This window comes from Neofelis nebulosa, chromosome 16, assembly GCF_028018385.1.
Source record: "Neofelis nebulosa isolate mNeoNeb1 chromosome 16, mNeoNeb1.pri, whole genome shotgun sequence".
Taxonomy (NCBI): Eukaryota; Metazoa; Chordata; class Mammalia; order Carnivora; family Felidae; genus Neofelis; species Neofelis nebulosa.
Window position 1 is genome coordinate 19129736 of NC_080797.1, and position 22341 is coordinate 19152076.

At 49.1% G+C, this 22341-nt stretch overlaps 1 protein-coding gene across 1 annotated transcript in view; it reads left to right on the top strand.

Annotated features, from left to right (window-relative positions):
- GRB2 (growth factor receptor bound protein 2) overlaps window positions 1-11204 on the top strand; it is a 73766-nt gene extending 62562 nt beyond the window's left edge. The window contains exons 4-6 of the mRNA XM_058705101.1: window positions 4227-4349; window positions 7657-7825; window positions 9011-11204. Coding sequence (XP_058561084.1) covers window positions 4227-4349; window positions 7657-7825; window positions 9011-9196 — 478 coding nt within the window. The 3' untranslated portion in view covers window positions 9197-11204. The remainder of the gene's footprint in view (window positions 1-4226; window positions 4350-7656; window positions 7826-9010) is intronic.
- The last annotated feature ends 11137 nt before the right edge of the window (window positions 11205-22341 follow it).

Genomic DNA, 22341 nt, shown 5'->3' on the forward strand with positions numbered 1-22341 from the left:
GTGAACTTTCCATGGACAGCATCATGGGATGCACTCCATGGGGAAAACCAGTTGGGTAGTGGTTACCGGGAGTGGGGGGGACTCCTTAGATCACACAGTGGGAGCTCCCTCGGTCCGTATAAGCCAGGTAGTCTGTACACATCTGTTCTTTCAGTTATCCTCAAAATAGATCAAAGGTTGGCTACACTCTGTGTAAAGGACGAGATGATAAATATTGTAGACTTTGAGAACTGTTTGCGATATCTGCCATGTCACATATTTCGAATTTTTTTTAAATAACCCTTTAAAAATTTGTCAAAGTCTTAGATTGTGGGCCATATAAAAACTGGGCATATTTGGGCTGAGGGCCATAATTTTAATTTGCTGGCTCCTGCATTCAATCCAGTCATAACAAAGTAAACTTCAGTTCCTTTTCATTTCCATATTTCCGTGCTGAAAGGGAATTCAGCAGAATATCATACTGCAACTTTTATATTAAATAAAATGCCAGTGGCTCTAAATCCTTGTTTTTCTTCAAATTGTTGGAGGTAATGTAGGCGTTTCGAATCCAACTGTTGGGAAAACACAAGAAAGGCCTCCTTCCTCAGAAGGTACAAGTTACTGCCCCATTGCGCAGTTGATGGTTTAGCCCTTGAGGAAGAGTCCCTATCCTGCCTTGTCCCTTTTCAAGGACCCTAAAGAACTCTGGAATAATAATCTGTCGGGAAGCATCCAGGACAGCCTCCATGGTGGTGGTCTTTGCAGCCTCTGGCTGAAATGCGGGCAGTGCTTCTCCACTGCAGGCTCAGAACAAGGAAACCATATTACTGAACAGACTGTGGCCATGGGTCTTTGCAGCAGTTGGCCTCATGGACACGTATTCTGTTCAGGACTGCTCTGACTGGTCATCCATAGGTACAGGGTCCACGTCGCTCCCATAGCTGTGGGAGAGCACAGGGGATTAAGCCCCCCTTCCCTCTCCCCTCCTTCCTGTTGTCCCCCTACCTTTAGTTTTTGTTAGGAGGAGGGAAGTTTCAAATGGAGTACGTTCTAATACAGCATTCAGGTTAACAAATTAAACAGACTACCAAGTGATTGGTGGCAGAAGTGTTGCAACACGGGTTGTGTACATACTGGGGGTGGATCCAGATCTATGCTTTTCACACTGAGTGCATGTGGATGGGAGCCTGTGGGGTATAGTAAAGAATTAAATTGGACATGAGCCACTTCCTCTTGTTAGCTTTCTCCTTTGCTATTTGTGTCAGAGTATAAACCCAACTTTGAAAGATTTAAAAGATTGTGACCATAGTCATGTTGTTACATATACGTGTCACTATTTAAATGTCGTAACTGGGGAGACAGAGAGAGACTTAGTTTAGTAAAAACGGAAGCAGATACAAAAGAAGTGTAAAATGGTCTCCAGCTAATTTTCTGTTTTTCTATCTGGGTGCTTATAATGAGTGTGTTTACTTTGTAAAAATCCCAATACAGAGTACTTTATTTCACTACAGTTTATCCTTTTTTTTTAAATTCTTTTTTTTTTAACATTTATTTATTTTTGAGAGAGAGAGAGAGAGAGACAGAGCATGAACAGGGGAGGGGTAGAGAGAGAGGGAGACACAGAATTGGAAGCAGGCTCCAGGCTCCGAGCCATCAGCCCAGAGCCCAACACGGGGCTCGAACTCACGGACCGCGAGATCGTGACCTGAGCTGAAGTCGGACGCTTAACCAACTGAGCCATCCAGGTGCCCCCGTTTAGTTGTTTTTGAGACAGAGACAGAGCATGAATGGGGGAGGGTCAGAGAGAGAAGGAGACACAGAATCTGAAACAGGCTCCAGGCTCTGAGCTGTCAGCACAGAGCCTGATGTGGGGCTCGAACTCGTCAACTACGAGATCATGACCTGAGCCGAAGTTGGACGCTCAACCGACTGAGCCACCCAGGTGGCCCAAGTTTATCTTTTTTAACTGAAAACAAAACTGAGTTAGTTTTAAGCTGGGGCAGGAAAACACTGGCCAGATCTACGAATTTGTGCGTCGGAAGCAAGGGTCTAAAATCGACCCCCCATAACTGCTGACAGTTGCTGCTGTGGGGACTTTGAGGGAAGTCTTGCTTTTTATTTTTACTCGACGAATATCTATGCTATTTTAAAATTCATATTATTTATACTTTAAAACGGGAGGAGAAGGGACAATATCTGCTTGGTGGGAAGATGTGGGGGATTAGGAGGAAGAGAGAGTGGCTGTTGAGTGACACCCCCCCCCCAGCCCCGAGTCAGATGCTTACTGCCTGCAAGTGCATCCCACATTTGAAAGCACTAGAGATTGAAATAGAAAATGTGTTAATGGTCTCAGTACAGTCAGCTGCCCTTTCATAGTTGGAGATCATTCTGTTGTATTAATATGTGACGTCTCTCGTGCGGCCTGACTTCCAGGCCTGGGGGACTTACCCTTGAGTTACTTGTAGGAGCCAGAAGCTAGCTTGTAGCAGCTCCTCAGCAACCTGGCATTATAGTACTCAACATGAGGAAGACACAGGAAGGTAGGTTTAGGAGTGTTTAAAGGTGAATCCAGCTAATAGCAGCTTCTGAACATATCTTCCCTAGCAGCTCACTCTGTTTGAATATCAGTATAGTATGTTACTTCAGAGGGGCGCCTGGGTGGCTCAGTAGGTTAAACGTCTGACTTCAGCTCGGGTCATGTTCTCACAGTCCGTGAGTTTGAGCCCTGCGTCGGGCTCTGTGCTGACAGCTCAGAGCCTGGAGCCTGCTTCGGATTCTGTGTCTTCCTCTCTCTCTGCCCCTCCCCTGCTCATGCTCTGTCCCTCTCTGTCTCAAAAATAAATAAAAACATTAAAAAAATTTTTTTAGTATGTTACTTTAGAGATTCCGTACTTGTAAGGTAGAAGTTAGATTTATTAGTTTAACGGACTTTTTGGTACCTTTGTTATTACAGCTTGTATATATAAACAGACTTCCAAAGTACCATGTAAAGAGTCTGATGAAGCAGATAGATCTTTATTAGCTCTAAGTAATACCATTGCTTTTATTTTTTTAAATGTGTGTTTATTTTGAGAGAGAAAGCGAGCCAGGGAGGGGCAGAGAGAGAGAGAGAGAGAGAGAGAGAGAGAGAATATCCCAAGTAGGCTCCACACCTCCACACTGTCAGCATGGCGCTTGATCTCCCAAACTGTGAGATCCATGACCTTAGCCAGAATCAGGAGTTGGATGCTTAACTGATTGAGCCACCCAGCCCCCCCTATCATTGCTTTTTAAAATAATAACACGTTAAAGACAAATTTGAAAAGAGAGTATTGTTTTCACAGTTCACTCATCCTAATTAGTAATGGTTTTCGTGTGAAATAGGCAGCTATGACTTTAAGCTCTTTTCACCGGTGGTCGTCCTCCTCCTCCTCCTCCTCCTCCTCCTCCTCCTCCTCCTCCTCCTCCTCCTCCTCCTCCTCCTCCACAGGCCAGATACTCCCATAGTTTTGCATGAATTCACCCACTTTTTCTTGTGGCCAAGGTGAATTAGCATTGAGAGCAGAAGAATCTGTAACCTCCAAATGAAAAGCTGAATTTTGCCACTAGCTGCCTCTGCATAGGATAAATTATAAAGTTCCTGATGGTTCCTAGAGGCCGACTCTGAGCAGTGATGGCAGAGAGCGGGGCCTCGAGAGGAGTGCCAGCCTTTGTGATAGCAGAGGCTGCTCTCTCAGAGCCTGACTCTCTTTGCCTTGGGCCATTACAAGAAGTAGCCCTGTCTCGAGTTTCTGGGCCTTCCGGTTTCCTACCTCCATTTCCCTTAATCCCACTGTAGCAAAACCGTGACCTTGGCAAATGGCTGCAAGTAGAGGCCTGTCTCTCCTTATGTGGTTCTTCCGTGCTTCATATTGACAGACCCGGGCTTTCCCCAGTGCCCTGCTGATGAGTCAGTAGGGAGCCCAGTGGGCTTTGGCCCGGGAGGCCCATCTTTAAGTGTCTTCCTCTATAGGAAGAGTGACCCATGATCATGCCTTATGAGTCACTTTCTGGAGAGTAGGGTAGGGAACAGTCATTTGAAGGGAGATGGTCCATCTCTCAAGGGAGTAGCTGACTTGAATGGCTTTGTGGGGCATGTTGACACTAGAGGGTAAAGAGGGAGGCCCCTTCCTTTGGCAAGGAGTGTTCTGTTACTCACATTTCGGAGGCTGGATATCCCGTTTCTTTGTGGGGAAGCAGATGTTGACTGGCTTGTCTTCCTTCCTTAGGTGGTTTTTTGGCAAAATCCCCAGAGCCAAAGCAGAAGAAATGCTTAGCAAACAGCGGCATGATGGGGCCTTTCTTATCCGAGAGAGTGAGAGTGCCCCTGGGGACTTCTCCCTCTCCGTCAAGTAAGTACTTCCCGCTCTGGTCTCCTGGAGTCCTCTCTCTCTGATGATCTGAATTGTGAAGCCACAGGCCGGGTGTCTGGCTACACACACCAAAGGTTGGCAACTGGTAAAGGATAGGCCTAAACTGTGTTTTACCGAATCAGAAAGTTTTACATTAAAATAGTAATTTCTGGCTCCTCTTAAAAATTAGTTCTACCAGCACTGAGTTTAGAGCCCCGTGACTCTAGTGTTCAGTTGGTGATGCCTAGCTTGAATCTACACCGTCCTGGGCCTCTCACTTTACCTTTAAAAGGTTAACACAAGGGTTTGGGGGTGTTTTGCTTTCCCCTGTGGTAGATATAAATGTGAAGGGGAACTGGAAAGCAGGGAACGAATGGGGAAGGTGGGAATTTTACCACTCAAGGAATCATGGAGGCTAGAAGTTGGAACCTTGAGGATTCAGAGCAAATCGCTTCTCATCTGTGAAATAAGGATTTTTAATCAAACTGTCATTTCCATATGTGTTTTGACTCCATCTTTTTCCATTTAATGTATTATCATAAGCACCCCTGCCCTGGGAATCTTACACATCACTTATACATCATTTATACGACAGTGTGATTAGGTTACATACAGACCCAGATCACTGGGTGTTGTATGTAAGTGATGAGTCATTAGATTCTCCTGAAACTAATATTACACTATATGTTAACTAACTAGAATTTAAATAAAAACTTGAAAGGTTAATTTTTTTAATGTGTATTTATTTTTGAGAGAGAGAGACAGAGCATGAACAGGGTAGGGATAGACAGGGAGGGAGACACAGAATCCTAAGCCTTCAGGCTCCAGGCTATTAGCTGTCAGCAAGAACCCGACATGGGACTTGAATTCACAAACCATGAGATCATGACCTGAACTTAAGTCAGATGCTTAACCAACTGAGCCACCTAGGCACCCCTACATTGATTAGTTTTAAGCGAAGCCCGTAAGACGATTTATTTGCCATTTGCACAGAATGTAGATATTTCAGTTTCCAGAATCAACTGAATATCTTGTTTCATTTTAGGAACCAGTACGATTTTTGGAAATGTAGATTTAAACTGAATTTTTGTGTTCCTTTCCTCACTGAAGGTATGGGAGGCAGTTTTTTGTGATACAGTACTTCACAGATCAGTGTCCTATAGAGTGAGTTTTTTTAGTCCCAACATGAAAAAGTCAAACCGGGTCTAATTATTATCATCAGAATTTTCCTCTTCTACCAATGCCTTTTTTTTTTTTTTTTTTTTAAGTTTCATTTATTTGAGAGAGAGAGAGGCAGAGAAAATCCCAAGCAGGCTCCGGCTGTCAGCTGAGAGCTCAATGTGGGGCTGCATCCCACGACCCTGGGATCATGACCTGAGCTGAAATCAAGAGTCAGATGCTTAACCCACTGAGCCACCCAGGTGCCCCCTAGGTGTTTGTGTTGTTGAAGGTAGTAATAACATCTGTTTCAAATTTTATTTTTGAAACAGTAAATGCATGGGCTCTTTAAAGTTTTTTTTTTTTTTAATTTTTTTTAACGTTTATTTATTTTTGAGACAGCATGAACGGGGGAGGGGCAGAGAGAGAGGGAGACACAGAATCGGAAGCAGGCTCCAGGCTCTGAGCCATCAGCCCAGAGCCGGACATGGGGGCTTGAACTCACGGACCGCGAGATCGTGACCTGAGCTAAAGTCGGATGCTTAACCGACTGAGCCACCCAGGCGCCCCTAAAGTTTTATTTGATAAAACGGAATGGTTTCAGGAGATTGCCAGTGGCTACCTCGTGAGCATGCACAGTACTTACTGGTAATCAAGGCCTCCAACCTCATACCACCTGCCATGGTGGTGGCCGTCACTCAGAACTAACCCACGAGTAACTACCTGTCCTCCTCGTTTGATAGTGTTTGATTTCTACTCAGATCAGCATAAAACGTAAGGAAACAGATGATGAAACACAGGATAACAAGAAACACCAAGGTAGTAATTGCACCTCAAGATACTCAGGGCCATGGTCTCACGGTTCATAGGATCAAGCCCCACATTGGGCTCTGTGCTGCAAGTGCAGAGCCTGCTTGAGATTCTCTCTCTCCATCTCTCTCTGCCCCTCCCTGTCTCTCTCTCAGAATAAATAAATAAACATTGGGAAAAAAAAAAAAAACCTTCTCAAAGGAGATTCAAGAATCCACAGTCTCTGAGATGTTTCTTTGTTGTCACGATGTGAGTCAGTGATGGAAAACACTGTGGTAGGTAACAGCTCACTGTCTGGGACCCAGTATACCTTTTAGAAACTGTCTGCCTCACACCGGTGGGGGGTAGGCTTCTGTGGCTTCTGTGGAGTCAGAAGTGTCTCTTGAATGTGGCCTCCTTCCTCGCTGCACACAGGGATTCCCATGAAATAGCAACACGGTTTCTGAACTCATGGAATCCCCTGCTTGAGGCCCAGTGCTGCCACCTGCTGGGTGGTTTTTAAGAAGTTTTTCCATTTCTTTCCCCCTTTAAGACTGAAGAAGAGAAGAGACGCTGTCCTTCATTTACAGATGTTCATCAAGTGCCTGGTGAGGGCTGAGCACTGGTGCCCCTGCTGAGGACCCAGCAGTGAGCAGGACAGGCAGAGCCTTGCTGAGCTGCTGCTCCCAGCCACGTAGCACTGTGGTCAGGGGCGGTCAGCACCCAGTCGCGGTCCCACTTCTGTGGGCTGATGGAAGAGGGTGATAGGCAAGCCTCTTGGACTTACTGTTCTGCTACGTTCTTTTGTTCTGATACTTTTCTCCCATGAGTAGAACTAAAATCCCTACGCAGGAATCATGACTAAACTGTCCCAGTTCCAGGAAAGTTGTTGAAAGTATGTCCAGTCCCTCCTCTCTCTCTCCTTCCTGTCCCACCTTTTGTCATCTTGAAATCTCACATAAGGTTTTAATTATTTTTTTGCTTGAAAAGTTAACGAAGTCACATTCTTTGCCTTGAGTGAGGTTCTGTTTGATGTGGTACAGTGCAGGGCACGCAGAGGCATGCCATAGGTTAGGCCATTCTCTTCTGTTTTACAAACATCTTCAGAATTGACCTGATGGACAGGGTTTCCCTATCTGGCCAGGGTACTTCCTGTCATCACTGGTAAGCATCAGTCCCCTAGAGGCTTCTCAGGAGCACTTGGTGTCCTAACTCTCCAGCGAGGGAGTCTTCTTGTGCCTCAGCCTGTGAGGAGTGTTGCCAGAATACTAGTCCTCATGAGACCCCTCCTTGATCTGATGGGCTGGTGACCCCCAGGGAGCCAGGACAGAGCCCTCTGACCTGTTCTCTGCGCCCCCAGGTTTGGGAATGACGTGCAGCACTTCAAGGTGCTCCGAGATGGAGCTGGGAAGTACTTCCTCTGGGTGGTGAAATTCAACTCTTTGAATGAGCTGGTAGATTATCACAGATCTACATCCGTGTCCAGAAACCAGCAGATATTCCTCCGGGACATAGAACAGGTGCCGCAGGTAAGCCTCACCAGAGAGACTGGGATCACTTTGAGCGATTCAGAGTAGCTCCTCGGGCAGGCCAGTACCTTCTCAGAGGGTTGCCGCCAGGGCTTCTGTGCTCACTGTTCAAAATACTACCTTTAGCTCATGTTAAAGGTTTGTGGTTGAAACAAAATAGTTTTGCCTTTTCCAGAGGCTCCCTCGGCTGAGGCAGTGCGTGGCTGGTTACCACCTATGTCTCTCTAGGGAAACGGTCTTTAACACTGTCCAATATTGTATCGCTGGAAGCAAGTTAGGAGGGAAACCTCGCTTGTTGAGGGAGTGGAGTCCACGCTCATTCCTGTATTCCTATGTTACGGGGAGCTCCACTTTTGTTTGTTTAAAACAAATTTTTTTAATGTTTTTATTTATTTTTGAGACAGAGCATGAGCATGAGCAGGGGAGGGGCAGGGAGAGAGGGAGACACAGAATCCGAAGCAGGCTCCAGGCTCCGAGCTGTCAGCACAGAGCCCAACACCGGGCTCGAACTCATGAACCATGAGATCATGACCTGAGCTGAAGTCAGACCCTTAACCGACTGAGCCGCCCAGGCGCCCCTGTTTGTTTTATTTATTTATTTAAAGTTTTTATTCTGAAGAGCGTGAGTGGGGGGGAGGGGCAGAGAGAGAATGCCAGGCAGGCTGTGCACGGACAGCACAGAGCCCAGTGTGGAGCTCGAACTGACCTAAGCAGAAATTAAGAGTCGGACACTTAACTGACTGAGCCACCCAGGTGGCCCTCCACCTTACTTTATTTAAGCTATTGACTCTGTAAAACCTTAAGGACTTCATAAGCAATAAAGTGATGGGAAGTAAAGCCTTTTCAAAGCCTGGAGTTGTAAACCAAAGCCTGATTGCTGTTTCCCAAGTTCCTTCCCTGAGAAAGCAGTACTTGCTTCGATGGTGTGGTGCCCTGGCCGCCGTGGCGGAATAGACTCCAGCGTGTTCTGGCGTGTTGTGGGCTTTGGTGAAAGTACTCTGTACCCACGAGAGTAGATGTAGGACCTATAAGGATAAATGGAGGGGGAGGAGAAATGGGAGGTCATCTCAGGAGACATAAAGAGTCACACACATCTGTTGCGCCCTTGTGACCAGCCCCACCTAGCAGGGGGCTGGCTGTGAGCAGAGACCCAGCATGTGCTCTTTCCCTGCCCCTCTTCTGCAGCAACCAACATACGTCCAGGCCCTCTTTGACTTTGATCCCCAGGAGGATGGAGAGCTGGGATTCCGTCGGGGAGACTTTATCCACGTCATGGATAACTCAGATCCCAACTGGTGGAAAGGGGCCTGCCACGGGCAGACCGGCATGTTTCCCCGCAATTACGTCACCCCTGTGAACCGGAACGTCTAAGAATCAAGAAGAGATTATTTAAAGAAAGTGAAAAATTTAAAACACATACAAAAGATTTAAACCCACGAGCTGCCTTAACAGCAGCCCGTGAGGGAGCTCAGAACACCTGGCTGGGTCACCTGGTGACCCTCTCACTTTGGTTGGAACTTTGGGGGGGCGGGAGGGGGTGTTGGATATAAAAATGCCAAAACTTACCTATAAATTAAGAAAAGAGTTTTTATTACAAATTTTCACCGCTGCTCCTTTCTCCTCTTTTTCATCCTTTTCCTCTTCTGTCCATCAGTGCATGACGTCTAATACCACATATAGTCCTAGCTGATGCCAATAATAAAAGAAAAGAAACCAAGCAGGCTGGTATTTTCTCTATGCAAACTGTCTGTCGTAGTCGGAATGACAGAAGAAAGAAAGAACAGCCGTCGTTGTGCTCCTCGTCGATGCACAGAGGAGAGGGCAATGGGTGGCAGCCCCTGCTGGTCACCTTCTGCCAGAGGGGCGGCCCCCAGCCCCAGCGTCTTGTGACACAGTTGGAAATGGAGCAGGGCAAAAGGAAGGACTGTTGGCCCCTCACGGCTTCCCGAGAAAAGTCAACCTGAAAACCTTTGTCTCTTTTCTATGTTGTTTTCTCTCCATGTGGTATCATTAAGCACGTTGATTTTTCATAGTGCCTTTTTCCTTATTTCAAGAGTTGCTTACGAGTGGTGTTTTTTTTTTTTTTTTTTTTTTTTGTTTTGTTTTTTTAAATAAGTTAAAGACAGTCCAGAGCTTTTCAGCCAATTTGTCTCCTACTCTGTGTACATCATCCTCCCTGGGTAGGGGGAGGGAGAGAGGAAGTGGGGTAGAGGAGAGGAGGCCAGCGCAGGTGGAGGGTGTGGGCATTTCTGCCTGTCCGCAGCCACGAGCCTGGAAGGTTCAGCTTTAATATTTGTCAGCCCTCTGGGGTCTGCAGTGGCGCCTGCTGCCGGGGAGGGAGGAGAGGTTACAGCTTCTCCCACATGGGACTGGATCTAACCTAGGGAGGAGGGGGGTCAGAGTCCTTGACCTTGTGATCTAGGCTGTTGTCTGCCCCTCCTCAACTCCAGAGCGCCCACCGTCCCTCCCCCCACCCCCTCCAGACACAAAACCCTAGAGCCAGCAAGTTCCAAACAGGAAAGCCCAAGGAAATTAAAACGTCCCTCTGTGACTGTCCCAGGTTGTACTGTGTTCCAGCACTGGGGTAGAAAATGAGAGCTTCCATTTTTCTTGCTCTGAAACAGAGGTGTCTGTTCGTGGCTTTCTTCGTTTGTGCTGCCTCCCTAACCTGCCCAGGCGAGCACTGGGGCAGCGTTGATGAAGTGGCTGGGTTTTCGTGTCTCTGTTCCCAGTGGGCTGTGTTTATAGCTGCTCTCCCGCCCCCCCCCCCCCCCCCCCCCCCCCCCCGCCCAAGGAAGTGTCTCCGTGAGGCAGGGACTGTTTGGGGAAGGACAAGTGGGAAATGTAGGAAGGCCGTGTCCATGGCAGAGCTCTCTCTGCACGCCTTGTCAGCTGCTTGCCCCTCATAGTGATGTGCCTGTGAACTTTCTCCACCTGATCCCATTCCTGCAACAAAAAATGGGGCTGCCCGGAGTTGGTGACGTCCTTTGGATTCTGAAGTCTCCAATTGGTTGGAGGTTGGAGTCTTCCCTGGACTTTGGTTATGGAGCGGGACTCGGCCCGGAGTACTCAGAGGCCCCGGAGGCAGCTGCTCTTCTGGATGGAGCATCTGCCACCTCACACTCTTTCTGGTAGCTTCTCCTTTCCTTGGTGATGATAAGAGGAATCTCTGGCATTCTACACCTGGACCATTTGATTGTTTTATTTTGGAATTGGTGTATATCATGAAGCCTTGCTAAACTAAGTTTTGTGTGTATATATTTAAAAAAAAAATCAGTGTTTAAATAAAAAGACTTATGTACTTAATCCTTTAACTCTGCGGATAGCATTTGGTAGGTAGTGATTAACTGTGAATAATAAACATACAATGAATTCTTCACTCTGTATCTTTTCTCTTTTTTTCCCCCTTTCGTCTTAAAGTAAAAACCTAAAAGCTATGTCCGATGTCAGGACTCCTGTGTCCTGTTTTCTGACTCACCTAGCCCCTTGGGGAGCATGTGGGTTTTGCTGGGCCCCTGAATTAGGGATGCCCATACTCAGCTGTTCATCAGGGTCCCTGGGGGGGCTTGTTCACAATGTGGATGCCTGGACCCCACCCTTGGGTGCTCCGAGATGCTTGAGGGCACAGCCAGGCATGCCTGGTGTTTTGGGTTTTTTTTTTAACGTTTATGTTTGAGAGCACGTGAGCAGGGGAAGGGGCAGAGAGATTAGGGGGAACAGAGGATCTGAAGCAGGCTCCTTGCTGACAGCAGAGAGCCCGATGTGGGGCTTGAGCCTGCAAACTGAGATCATGACCTGAGCCCAAGTCAGATGCTTAACCAAAAGAGCATGGCTTCTTTGGTTCTCATCCCCTCTCCCCCTCCCTTAAATAAAGGGCAGAGGCACAGAATGCTGTGTGTTGAAGCAGTCTCCATGTGCTAAGTAGCTAAAAAAAGCGTCTGTTCAGCTGGCTGTTGCAAGGTGAGACCAGGAGTGTCTGACCACATCATGCTGGCTGTCCTAGACCAAACAAGTGTTGTTTGGGGAGAGCCTGATGGAAATTGAACCCAAGGAATTTCTTGGTCTGTGTTGTGTGTGTTTTTGTTGTTGTTGTGTTTTATTTTTGAGAGCAAGAAATAGGGAGACTGTGCCAGTGGGGGAGAGGAAGAAGGAGGTAGACAGAATCTTTTTTTTTTTTTTTTTTTTTTTAAGTTATTTATTTTGAGAGTGAGAGAGTGCGGGAGGGGTAGAAGGAGAGAGAGAATCCCAAGCAGGCTCCACACTGTCCATGCAGAGCCCCGTGCCGCGTTCAAACTCATGTACCATGAGATCATGACCTAAGCCAAAACCAAGAGTAGGACACTTAACCGACTCAGCCACCCAGGGGCCCCGTGTTCGTGTCTAGTTCTTAAATACAGTTCAGCACACTACCTCATTTGTGGCCGCCCTACTTGTGCAGTAGTTTTCAATTGGCATTTCTTCGATGACCTCAGTGGATACTGGACCGCTGGTCTCCTGGACCACCTGTGCTAGCCACTCCGAAGCTGAGCAGTTGTTCCCAAAGTGGGGCCATTTTAGTGAGAACTTAAGGCCCTGCCCATCAGCCTCCTTGTGGCTTTTTGCTCTGTTTGACTCATTGCGTCAGAACAGCACTGGAATTAATGGGAACGGTGATGCTTTTGCAGAGTTTGGTCACAGGTTTCTTGGTGTTTGGATCCCCTTCCGCCATGAATGTGTAATTCCTGGGGAGGCATGCACCATGGACAGCTCAGCTGCGTTTGATGCCTACGAGTTAGGCGAGTTAGGCGGACAAGTGGCCTTGAGACTTCCTCCTACTGCACTCACTGCGGTGGCCCTGCAGCAGCAGGAGGTCCAGTACGCCCTGGCTCACTGGTAACAGACTCATTTTCAAACACGATTGCAGAGGGAGCAGTGCTGACAGCTCCCATCGAGGGCTTCAAGGCAGTCTCTGCAGCACCAGACCCCACCTTCAGGTACTCCAAGATGGTGCTTGAGGGCACAGACACTGACGTCATGGAAAGAGATAAGGCCAGGGGCACGGGAAGTCTGCCTTTCCTTGTCTTGCCCCCTTGACCTGCTTACACTCGGCGATGTGTGGATGGAGCTCTGCTTTACCAGAGCGCCTGGATAACTGGGAAGAATGAACATGGAATGGTATCTGGTGCCTTAGAAATGCTTTCATTCCCCCAAGACACCATGTTTCCATGAAATGCACATTCTCCAGGCCTGAGCCCTGTTTTACACTAAAGAACAGGGAGACGCTGAATATGCTCTTGAAGCGTGTGTTCATTTGGTGGTTTTGTTTTTAGTTTATTTTGAGAGAGAGTGGGAGCATGAGTGGCGGAGGGGCAGGGGGCTAGGGAGAGAGCGAACTGTCAGTGCAGAACCTAACTCAGAGCTTGAACTCACAAACTGTGAGATGAGAAATGTGAGAGGAGAAGATGACAGCCAGCCTCTGCCGCAGATGGACAGAGAGGAGAAACCTGTATTGAGCAAATACCCTATTTCTGGTATCGTGCTTGACATCTTATGTATTACTCACTTCTCCCAAAACCCTAGGAGGCAGACTTTGTATTCCATCATATTGATGAGGAAATAAGGTCCGAGGCGTTGGGTAACTCGCCCAAGGTTACACAACTCGTAGGATCCGGAGCTAGGACTACGAACTTTGCCATGGACTGAATGTGGGTGTCCCCTCCCCCCCCCCCATCCAAATATTGAAGCCCTAACCCCCAGTGTGATGGTATGAGGAGGCAGGCCCTTTGGGAGGGAATTAGATTAGGTGAGGTCATGGGGGTGGGGTCCTCATGTTGGGTTAGAGCCTTTATAACCAGAGCTTTCTCTCTCCACCTTGTGAGACAACAGCGATGCCGCAGCGTCTCAAGCCTGGAAGAGAGCCCTCACCAAGAACTGAATCTGCCAGCACTGTGATCTCAGACTCGCCAGTCTCTGGTATTTTGCTATAGCAGCCTGAGCTGACGGAGACAGACTTCAAAGCTTTCCCCCACCACATCCAGCTGCTTTAGGAGTCTTCAAGGGTAGAAGGTTGGGGGGAAGTCCAGCCATCTTTTTCTGAAGTTCAGACCTGCCTGCCAGGCCAGAAAAGGCAGCAAGGATTTGGAGGAAAACCAATTAGTAATGTGTTTTGTTTTGTTTTAACATTTATTTATTTTTGAGACAGAGAGAGACAGAGCATGAATGGGGGAGGGTCAGAGAGAGGGAGACACAGAATCCGAAACAGGCTGCAGGCTCCGAGCTGTCAGCCCAGAGCCCGACACGGGGCTCGAACTCACGGACCGCGAGATCATGACCTGAGCTGAGGTCGGCCGCTCAACCGACTGAGCCACCCAGGCGCCCCCAATTAGTAATGTTTTTTAAATGCATCTGCCCCTTGTTTTCACCTCTTAGGGTAAGGGGTGCAGCTGGAGAGTAGGAAGACCGTGTTCTCTCTGGTCTATACCTACTAGCACTGAAACAGGATGACTCCACAAGGAAGTGAGGCTCTAAGGGCTTGGACAAGACCCTCATTACTGCCTCTGGGCGTCTGATCCCTGGCCCATCCTATCAAAGGAGGAGGAGTCTCATCCTGCAGTAGAATCCTCCGGGAGCTTTGCAAAGAATTTTTTTCCCTTAAATGTGTATTTCCCACTTCCCCTCTTCCATGAGCTTCCAGAACCAGCTATTTTAGCCAACAATGTTTGTTTCTTTTTTTATTGTGATAAGAAAACTTAGCACAAGATCTCCCCTCTTAAATTTTCTTTTTTCTTAATGTTTATTATTTTTGAGAGAGAGACAGAGCACAAGTCGGGGAGAGAGGAATGAGAGGGAGACCTAGAATCCAAAGCAGGCTCCAGGCTCTGAGCTGTCAGCACACAGCCCGACGCAGGGCTCAAACCCACAAACTGCAGGATCGTGACCTGAGCCAAAGTCAGGAACCTCAACCGACTGAGCCACCCAGGGCGCCGCTCCCCTCTTAAATGTTCATGTGTACAATACGTTATCATTGACCGATAGGTACCGTGTTGCATAGCAGATCTCTAGAACTTACTCATCTTGCTTAACTGAAACCTAATGCCTGCTGATTAACCATTTTAGTCTTTGATTCTACGAATTTGATATTTTAGACTCATGTAAGTGGAAGCATCCACTATTTGTCCTCCCATGACTGGCTTGTTTCACTTAGCACAGTGTCCTCAGTGTTCATCCCTGTTGTCCCATATTGCAGAATTTCCTTTTATTAAGGATGAGTAGTATTCCATTGTGTGTGCGTGTGACATGTTCTTTATCCACTCGTCTGTTGATGGACATTTAGGTTGTTTCTAAGTCTTGGCTACTATGACTAGCCTTGCAATGAACACGGGAATGCTGATATCTCTTTGAGATCCTGAGTTCAATTATTTTGGATAAATACCCAGAAGTAGGATTACTGGATCATTAGGTAGGCCTATTTGTAATGTTTTGGGGGAAACTCCATACTGTTTTCTGCAGTGGCTGCACCAATTTACATTCCCACCATCAGGACATGGGGGTTCCTATTTCTCCACATCCTTGCCAACACGTGTTGTTTTGCCTTTTTTAAATTTATTTTTTTGCCTGACAGTAGTCATCCTGACAGATCTGGCATTTTGTTCGGAAAAAGGTAATCTCTCCCCACAGGTTACTTTACTCAGGCTACAAAAGTGATTGAAATTTTATGGGCAGAAAGCATTTGTAAAAGAACTTGTCTCCCTTAGAACAAAATGTTTTGAATAAAAAAAAAAAAAAAAAAAGGGGGGGGGGGTACCTGGGTGACTCGGTTAAGCATCTGACTTCAGCTCAGGTCATGATCCAGCAGTTCATGAGTTCGAGCCCCGCGTCGGGCTCTGTGCTGACAGCTGAGAGCCTGGAATCTGCTTTGGATTCTGTGTCTCCCTCTCTCTCTGCCCCTCTCCCACACATGCTCTGTGTGTCTCTCTCTCAAAAATAAATATTTAAAAAAAAGAATTTTGTGGGGCGCCTGGGTGGCTCAGTCGGCTGAGCGTCCGACTTCGGCTCAGGTCATGATCTCACAGTTTGTGGGTTCGAGCCCCGCATCAGGCTCTGTGCTGACTGCTTGCTCAGAGCCTGGAGCCCGCTTCAGATTCTGTCTCCTTCTCTCTCTGCCCCTCCCCCACTCAAGCTTTGTCTCACTCTGTTTCTCAAAAATAAATAAAATGTAAAAAAAAAAAAATTTTTTTAATAAAAAAAAAAAGAATTTTGTGCAAATAAGATGTTGGCACAGATTTAAGGCAATTTCATGACAAGGAGTCATCAAGCATCCCATTTAAGCCCCCCATCTCTCAGTCTGTCATTTGCTCATTAAACTCATTCTGTGGGATCCCGGTGCAGGGAGATCTAGAAGCAGTGGAAGAGCCTTCTTAGAGCTCACCTAGTTGTGGGGTTTAAACTTGAGATTTAAAAACAATTTTATCTGTATGACACCAACTGCCAGACCACTTCAAACAGTCCAGGAATTCAGGAGGAAAGTGAGATAAAAACCCGTATGGAGAAATCGATACCTTCCTACATGTAAACACCCACCAGTGAGATGGCGTGTTGGAAGAGAAGGTCTGATCTCCAATGTCAACAAAACAGATAAAATATCTGGAAATAAACATCACAAGAAACGTGCAAAACCTCCCCGAGGAAAACTCGGAGACATTCCCAAAGGACATGAAATTGAAAAGGCGGAGCTGTGTTCTTGGCGAGGAAAACCCAACGTCATAAAGATGTCAATTCTTCCAAAGGTAGTTTATAAATTGAACACGATCCAAATAAAAACACCCAGAGGCTTTTTTCCTGGAACTATCTGAAGTTTACATTGAAAACATGAACAAGCAGAAGAGCCAGGAGAACCTGAGAAGGGAGAGCAGTGGGAGAGGGGTGGCGCATCGGACACCCCCACCTCCTGGGAAGACTCAGGAATGAGCCTGGCGGCCATGCCCAGCAGGGCCACTAACAGCAACAGAACGGAAAGCCCAGAAACAGGCCCCCAGCATATGGAAACTCAGAGTGTAAAATGCATCCTCTCAAATCTCAGAGCTGAAAAGGGACCTTTCTTGTTTTTTTTAATGTTCATTTGGGGGGGGGGGGGGAACCCCAAGCAGGCTCTGCCCTGTCAGCAGAGCCTGAAGTGGGGGCTTGAACTCACGAACCATGAGATCCTCGCCTGAACCAAAATCAAGAGTCAGACGCTCATCCGACTGAGTCACCCAGGCACCCCAACAATGGACCTTTTAATAAATATAATCTGGACAACGGGTACCCTTCTGAAAAAAGACAGCTGGGTCGAACCTCACAACGATCACCAGGGTAGGCTTCAAATGGGTCAAAGGTTGAAACATAAAAGAGGGAAACTATGGATGAATTTCTTTGCCCTCAACAAGAACAGAAGCCGTGGGTGGGCACAGGGCTGACCGGAAGTGGGCTGGCATGCATGCATGGATTACCAGGTGTGGGAGCTGGCATCGAGGAGCCCACAGTATCCTGGGCAACCCCCACATAGCTTTTCAAACTTTCTTGAGGCTGAGAAAGGTAGCTTGTACAAGGTCACCTCCTGGTTACTCCCAAAGCATAGGAGGCAAACTGTCCAAGGTCACCTAGAGTCTGGGTCCTAACCACTGCTCTGCGGCTCCTGACTGCAGATGAGCCCCGCCAGCAGGTGGCTATTGAAACGGGGTGCTGGGCTTGGTGGTGGTGGCCAGAGGGCAGGGCCACAGGCAGGTCAAGGAGGGGTCCTGGCTTCAGGGAGCAGCTCCTCAGTTGGACGAAGAGACCAGCGACATCAATTGGAGGGAAGGCAGGCATGTGGGTTTTTGAGGCTGTGGCAGAGCAAGAGCTCACGGGAAGCTGGTCAGGAAAGGCTCCTCGGGGGAGGGGGGGGGGGCGTGGGTCAGTTGTGGCGTCAGGCTGAGGATAAGTAGACAAGCAGAGAGGAAGAGAGCCCTTGGCCTCAGATCAGAGAGAAAAGTGGATGCTGGCTACAGCCAGGGACACTCAGAAGGAACTTAGGGGGCCAAAGAGTTGAGGAATTGGCCCAGAGAACCAGGCTCAGACTGTAAAAGGCCTTGAAAGCCAAGATCGTAATCAGTACTGGTTCCATTGCACTTCATAGTTTGAAAACACCAGGGTGTCTGGGGGACTCCGTCGGTTAAGCATCCAGCTCGTGGTTTCGGCTCAGCTCATGATCTCACGGTTCAGTGGGTTCAAGCCCTGCATCGGGTTCGGTGCTGATAGCGTGGAGCCTTCTTGGGATTCTCTCTCTTGCTCTCTTTCTGCCCCTCCCCTGCTCATGGTCTCTCTCTTTCTCAAAATAAATAAATAAGCTTTAAAAATTAAAAAAAAAAAAAGTTTGAAAACACCTACACACAATCATGGATCCTCAGGCCAACCTGGCAGCGACATTGGCTTTTTTTTTTTTTTTTTTTAAACAGACGGACAAGGGAGTTGGAGTTTAAGGCCCTGCCCAAGGTCACACAGCCTGGAATAAAGACCTGGGCCTCCCCGCTTCCCCCTACATCACACCTTCCTGAGGGTCAGGAGTCTGCACTTGGTCCTGGAATCTGGGAAGGTTTCTCAGCAGAGGAGGGAAAGTGTGGCAGGGCAGGGGGGGGGCCACAGTCTGGGTGGGGTGGAGGCTGAGGGGCTGGCTAAGGATAGCCTCGGGGAGGGTCCTCACAGCACAAACGGGCTGCCTGAGCACCTCCAGCGCTGGTTTGCCTCCTGCCCCTTCTGCCGCTGCCTCTGTTGCTTCCTCCTCTCCCCTTGTCCAGCCTTCAGGGCCTGGCCTTCCTCAGGCTCAGCAGAATTCGGCCCTGTTTCCTCACCAAGAGTGGCAAGTGTGGGGTCTCAGCCGGGGCCATGGCTTCAGGGCCGCCTCCACGCCCACAACCTCTCTTCCTGGGTCCCCTGTTCAGATTTATGTCCTGAGCTACAGGGGAGGAGGCCATGCTGCTCCTAGACATTTGCCCACAAGCACCTCAACTTCCACTAGCCCAACATCCTCCCCGCCCCCCCGTCTGCTCCCCTGCCCTCCCTACCCCAGGGTTACCCAACTCAATCAGCAGCAGCCTAAGGGTCCTAAGGGTCCTTGTAAGCCCCAACAAGTTTCCTCTCTTGTAATGCAAGTGCCTGACTTAAGATTTGCTTGCCGATCTGCTTCCCAAGGCTATCTGGAATAGCACAGCTCTAGCCCCAGGGCCAAGGAGAGATGAAAAGCCTGGTGCTTCCCAGCACTGAGGCTCCTTTGAATTTTTTTTTTTTTTTTTTTTTTACCGTTTATTTATTTTGGGGGAGAGGGGCAGAGAGAGACAGAGAGAGAGAGAGAGGATCTGAAGCAGGCTCTGTGCTGACCGCAGAGAGCCCGATGCAGGGCTCGAACTCACAAACCGCAAGATCATGACCTGAGCGGAGGTCAGACACTTAACCAGCTGAGCCACCCAGGCGCCCCTGAGGCTCTTTTGTTTTAAAGATCTTGGGGCGCCTGGGTGGCTCAGTTGGTTAATCTTCCGGCTTCGGCTCAGGTCATGATCTCGCAGTTTGTGGGTTTGAGCCCTGTGTCAGGCCCTGTGCTGACAGCTCGGAACCTGGAGCCTGCTTTGGATTCTGTGTCTCCCTCTCTCTCTGCCCCTCCCCTGCTCACACTCTGTCTCTTTCTCTCTCAAAAATAAATAAACATTAAAAAAAAAAAAAAAGAGAGAGACCCGGGAGCTATACAGAAAAACAGTGCTGTCAGGAAGAGAAAGTGCTGGAATCGAAGGGATTACTATTTGTATTTCGGGAGGACTCCTATTTGAGCAGAGGCCTGAACGAACCACAGGACGATCTCCACAAACATGCGCCCAGTGACTGACCAAGGGCACAAGAGGTAGGGTCAGAACAATTACAAGAGAATCTGCCAGCCGTGCCCTCCTGAGCCGCGAGCCTGCGGAGGGGGGCGAGGCCCCAGGGAACTGGCGGAGGCGACTGGAGGACTGCAAGGTGCTGGTCTCGGGGCAGCATTGCTCTCTTGCTGCTCATTTAGCTCGTCGCCCCCGACCCCAGTGGTACAGCATGTCAAGTGCATCCAGCCAGCGGCGGGGAGGAGAGAACGTGGGGGGCCTCATGGGCCAGCCAAGCGTAGAAGTGGCGCATATCACGTTCCAGCGCAACGTCACGTGGCCACACAGAACCGGAACGCACACAGTCCAGCTGACTGTGAAGGCATGAGACTGACCAGAAGGCATGAGGACCCGGCTGGGCTGTGCCGTAACTCTTCACGCCCTTGAACTGCCCTGGCCCCATCAGCCCCTTCCAGGTGATCCTGATTTGTTCTGGGCACCGGTGCTTGTCCTCCCCAAACTCACCCTGCCTCATGCCACTCATCTACAAGACCGGTGGGACCCTCGGCGTCTGCTGCGAGGTGGCTGTTGCTCCGTCTGTGTTAGAGGCCGGGAAGACCCACCGGGAGTCTCTCCGCCTTGCAGGAGGCTGTCGGGATTTCTCTCTAGCAGCGTCCCAGCCCCCACCTCTCCTAACACTGCACCTCCTGCTGCTTCGGGGAGGGCCCACTTGTCCCTGGTGGGGGCCCGAGACAGCCTCCTGCAGGAGCTGGCCCACGTCCCATCTGCCCCCCACCGCCCACCACGCACAGACCGTGAAATCCTCTCACGCGCTGGCTTGCATATCAACAGGGGTGTCACTACGGAGATCGCACTGGTGTCACACACAGACGCCCCGAAGTGGGGTAGTTTCCAGGTTCGGGCTGACCGAGAGCAGAGCAGAAAGGAGCGGCGGATGGTCTCGGGGAGGGGTGTAAATGGGCTCCCCTCAGCCTCTAGCTAGAGCGACAGGTGCCGCCAGTTCCAGAGTCAGAAGGCCACACACCCCAGGAACCAGGTCGACCACAGAAATCGCTGCCAGGAGTGCTCAACGGGCCCGAACGGGAGTGAACAAATGAGGGGGCACCCAGTGCCCTTCGATTCCCAAGCGCAGGACAGGACCAGGGGAGGAGTGAGGGCAAGGGCCAGGTTTGCACCCATTACGCTTCGGGGCACTTACATGAGCTCAGAGCGAACACACCAGTTGTCATTCGGGAGGCCTATCAGACTCAGGAGAGCTACAGTGACCTGCTTTCCCAGCCCGAGTTCTGGATCCAGCTGACAAGGGGGTGGGATATTTAAAAATAAGAAAATAATGGGGCACCTGGGTGGCTCAGTCGGTTGAGCGTCCGACTTCGGCTCAGGTCACGATCTCGCGGACCGTGAGTTCGAGCCCCACATTGGGCTCTGGGCTGATGGCTCGGAGCCTGGAGCCTGCTTTGGATTCTGTGTCTCCCTCTCTCTCTGCCCCTCCCCTGTTCATGCTTTGTCTCTCTCTGTCTCAAAAATAAATAAACGTTAAAAAAAATTTTTTTTTAATTAAAAAAATAAATAAATAAGAAAATAAGACTGTCCATGGGGCGCCTGGGTGGCTCAGTCATTAATCTGACTTCGGCTCAGGTCATGATCTCATGGTTTGAGCCACGGGCTGTCATTTCCTCCCCCCACCCCCTTCCCTCCTCTTCTAGAGTAGTGGAACACTCAATTTGTAGCCTGTACATGAATTTTTAATTTTTAACACTTATTTAATTTTTTTTAATGTTTATTTATTTTTGAGAAAGAAACAGAGTGGGAATGAGGGAGGGGCGGAGAGAGAGGGAGACACAGAATCTGAAGCAGGCCCCAGGCTCCGAGCTGTCAGCACAGAGCCGGATGTGGGGCTTGAACTCACCAATCGCAACATCATGACCTGAGCTGAAGTCAGACGCTCAACCGACTGAGCCACTCAGGTGCCCCTCAGCCACTCCAGCTTTTAGGTGTGGCCCTGTGACTGAATTCTCACCAATAGGATTCAAGTGAAAATCTCATGGGGGAGCTCCACGTAGCCCTCCCAGAACCCCTTTCTCCTCCGAATCCTTCCTCCATCCTGTTGCTAGAATTCCAGCTGCTGCCTGGGGTCAGACAGTGAGAGCCACGCCTGGGATGGTGGCATGATGAACTAGGCCTCTGTGCCCGTGGGACATTCGTGAAGACAGTGGCCTAACCAGCCCTGGACAGTGTCCCCTGCCCTTTGATGGACTTAACCGCTGTTACTGTAGGGCCCCGTCACTGTCATGGCTGAATCTAATCCTGAAACCCTACCATTCATGCATGTCCACCAAGCGTTCATCTTCCACATTCTCTGACACCTCTTTTTCTCCGGAGCTCAAGGGGCCTCAGAAGCAGGTGTATCCCCACCCCAGAGGTGCGCAAAAAAAGACATCCAACGAGGCCCCGCGGTCTTTCTCCATTCAACTCTCCTCCGTGTAGAAAGCTCCCCCGTAGTTTTACCGACTGAGCAACCCGGGTGCCCCAAGTGTTGAGCATTTTGAACATGGATCTGTGCTAGGTGCTGGAGACAGAAGAGTGGGAAGGTTGGCAAACGCCAGCCTTCAGGGAGCTCAAAACATAGGGAGGAAGCTGACCAGTGATCTGTCTCAG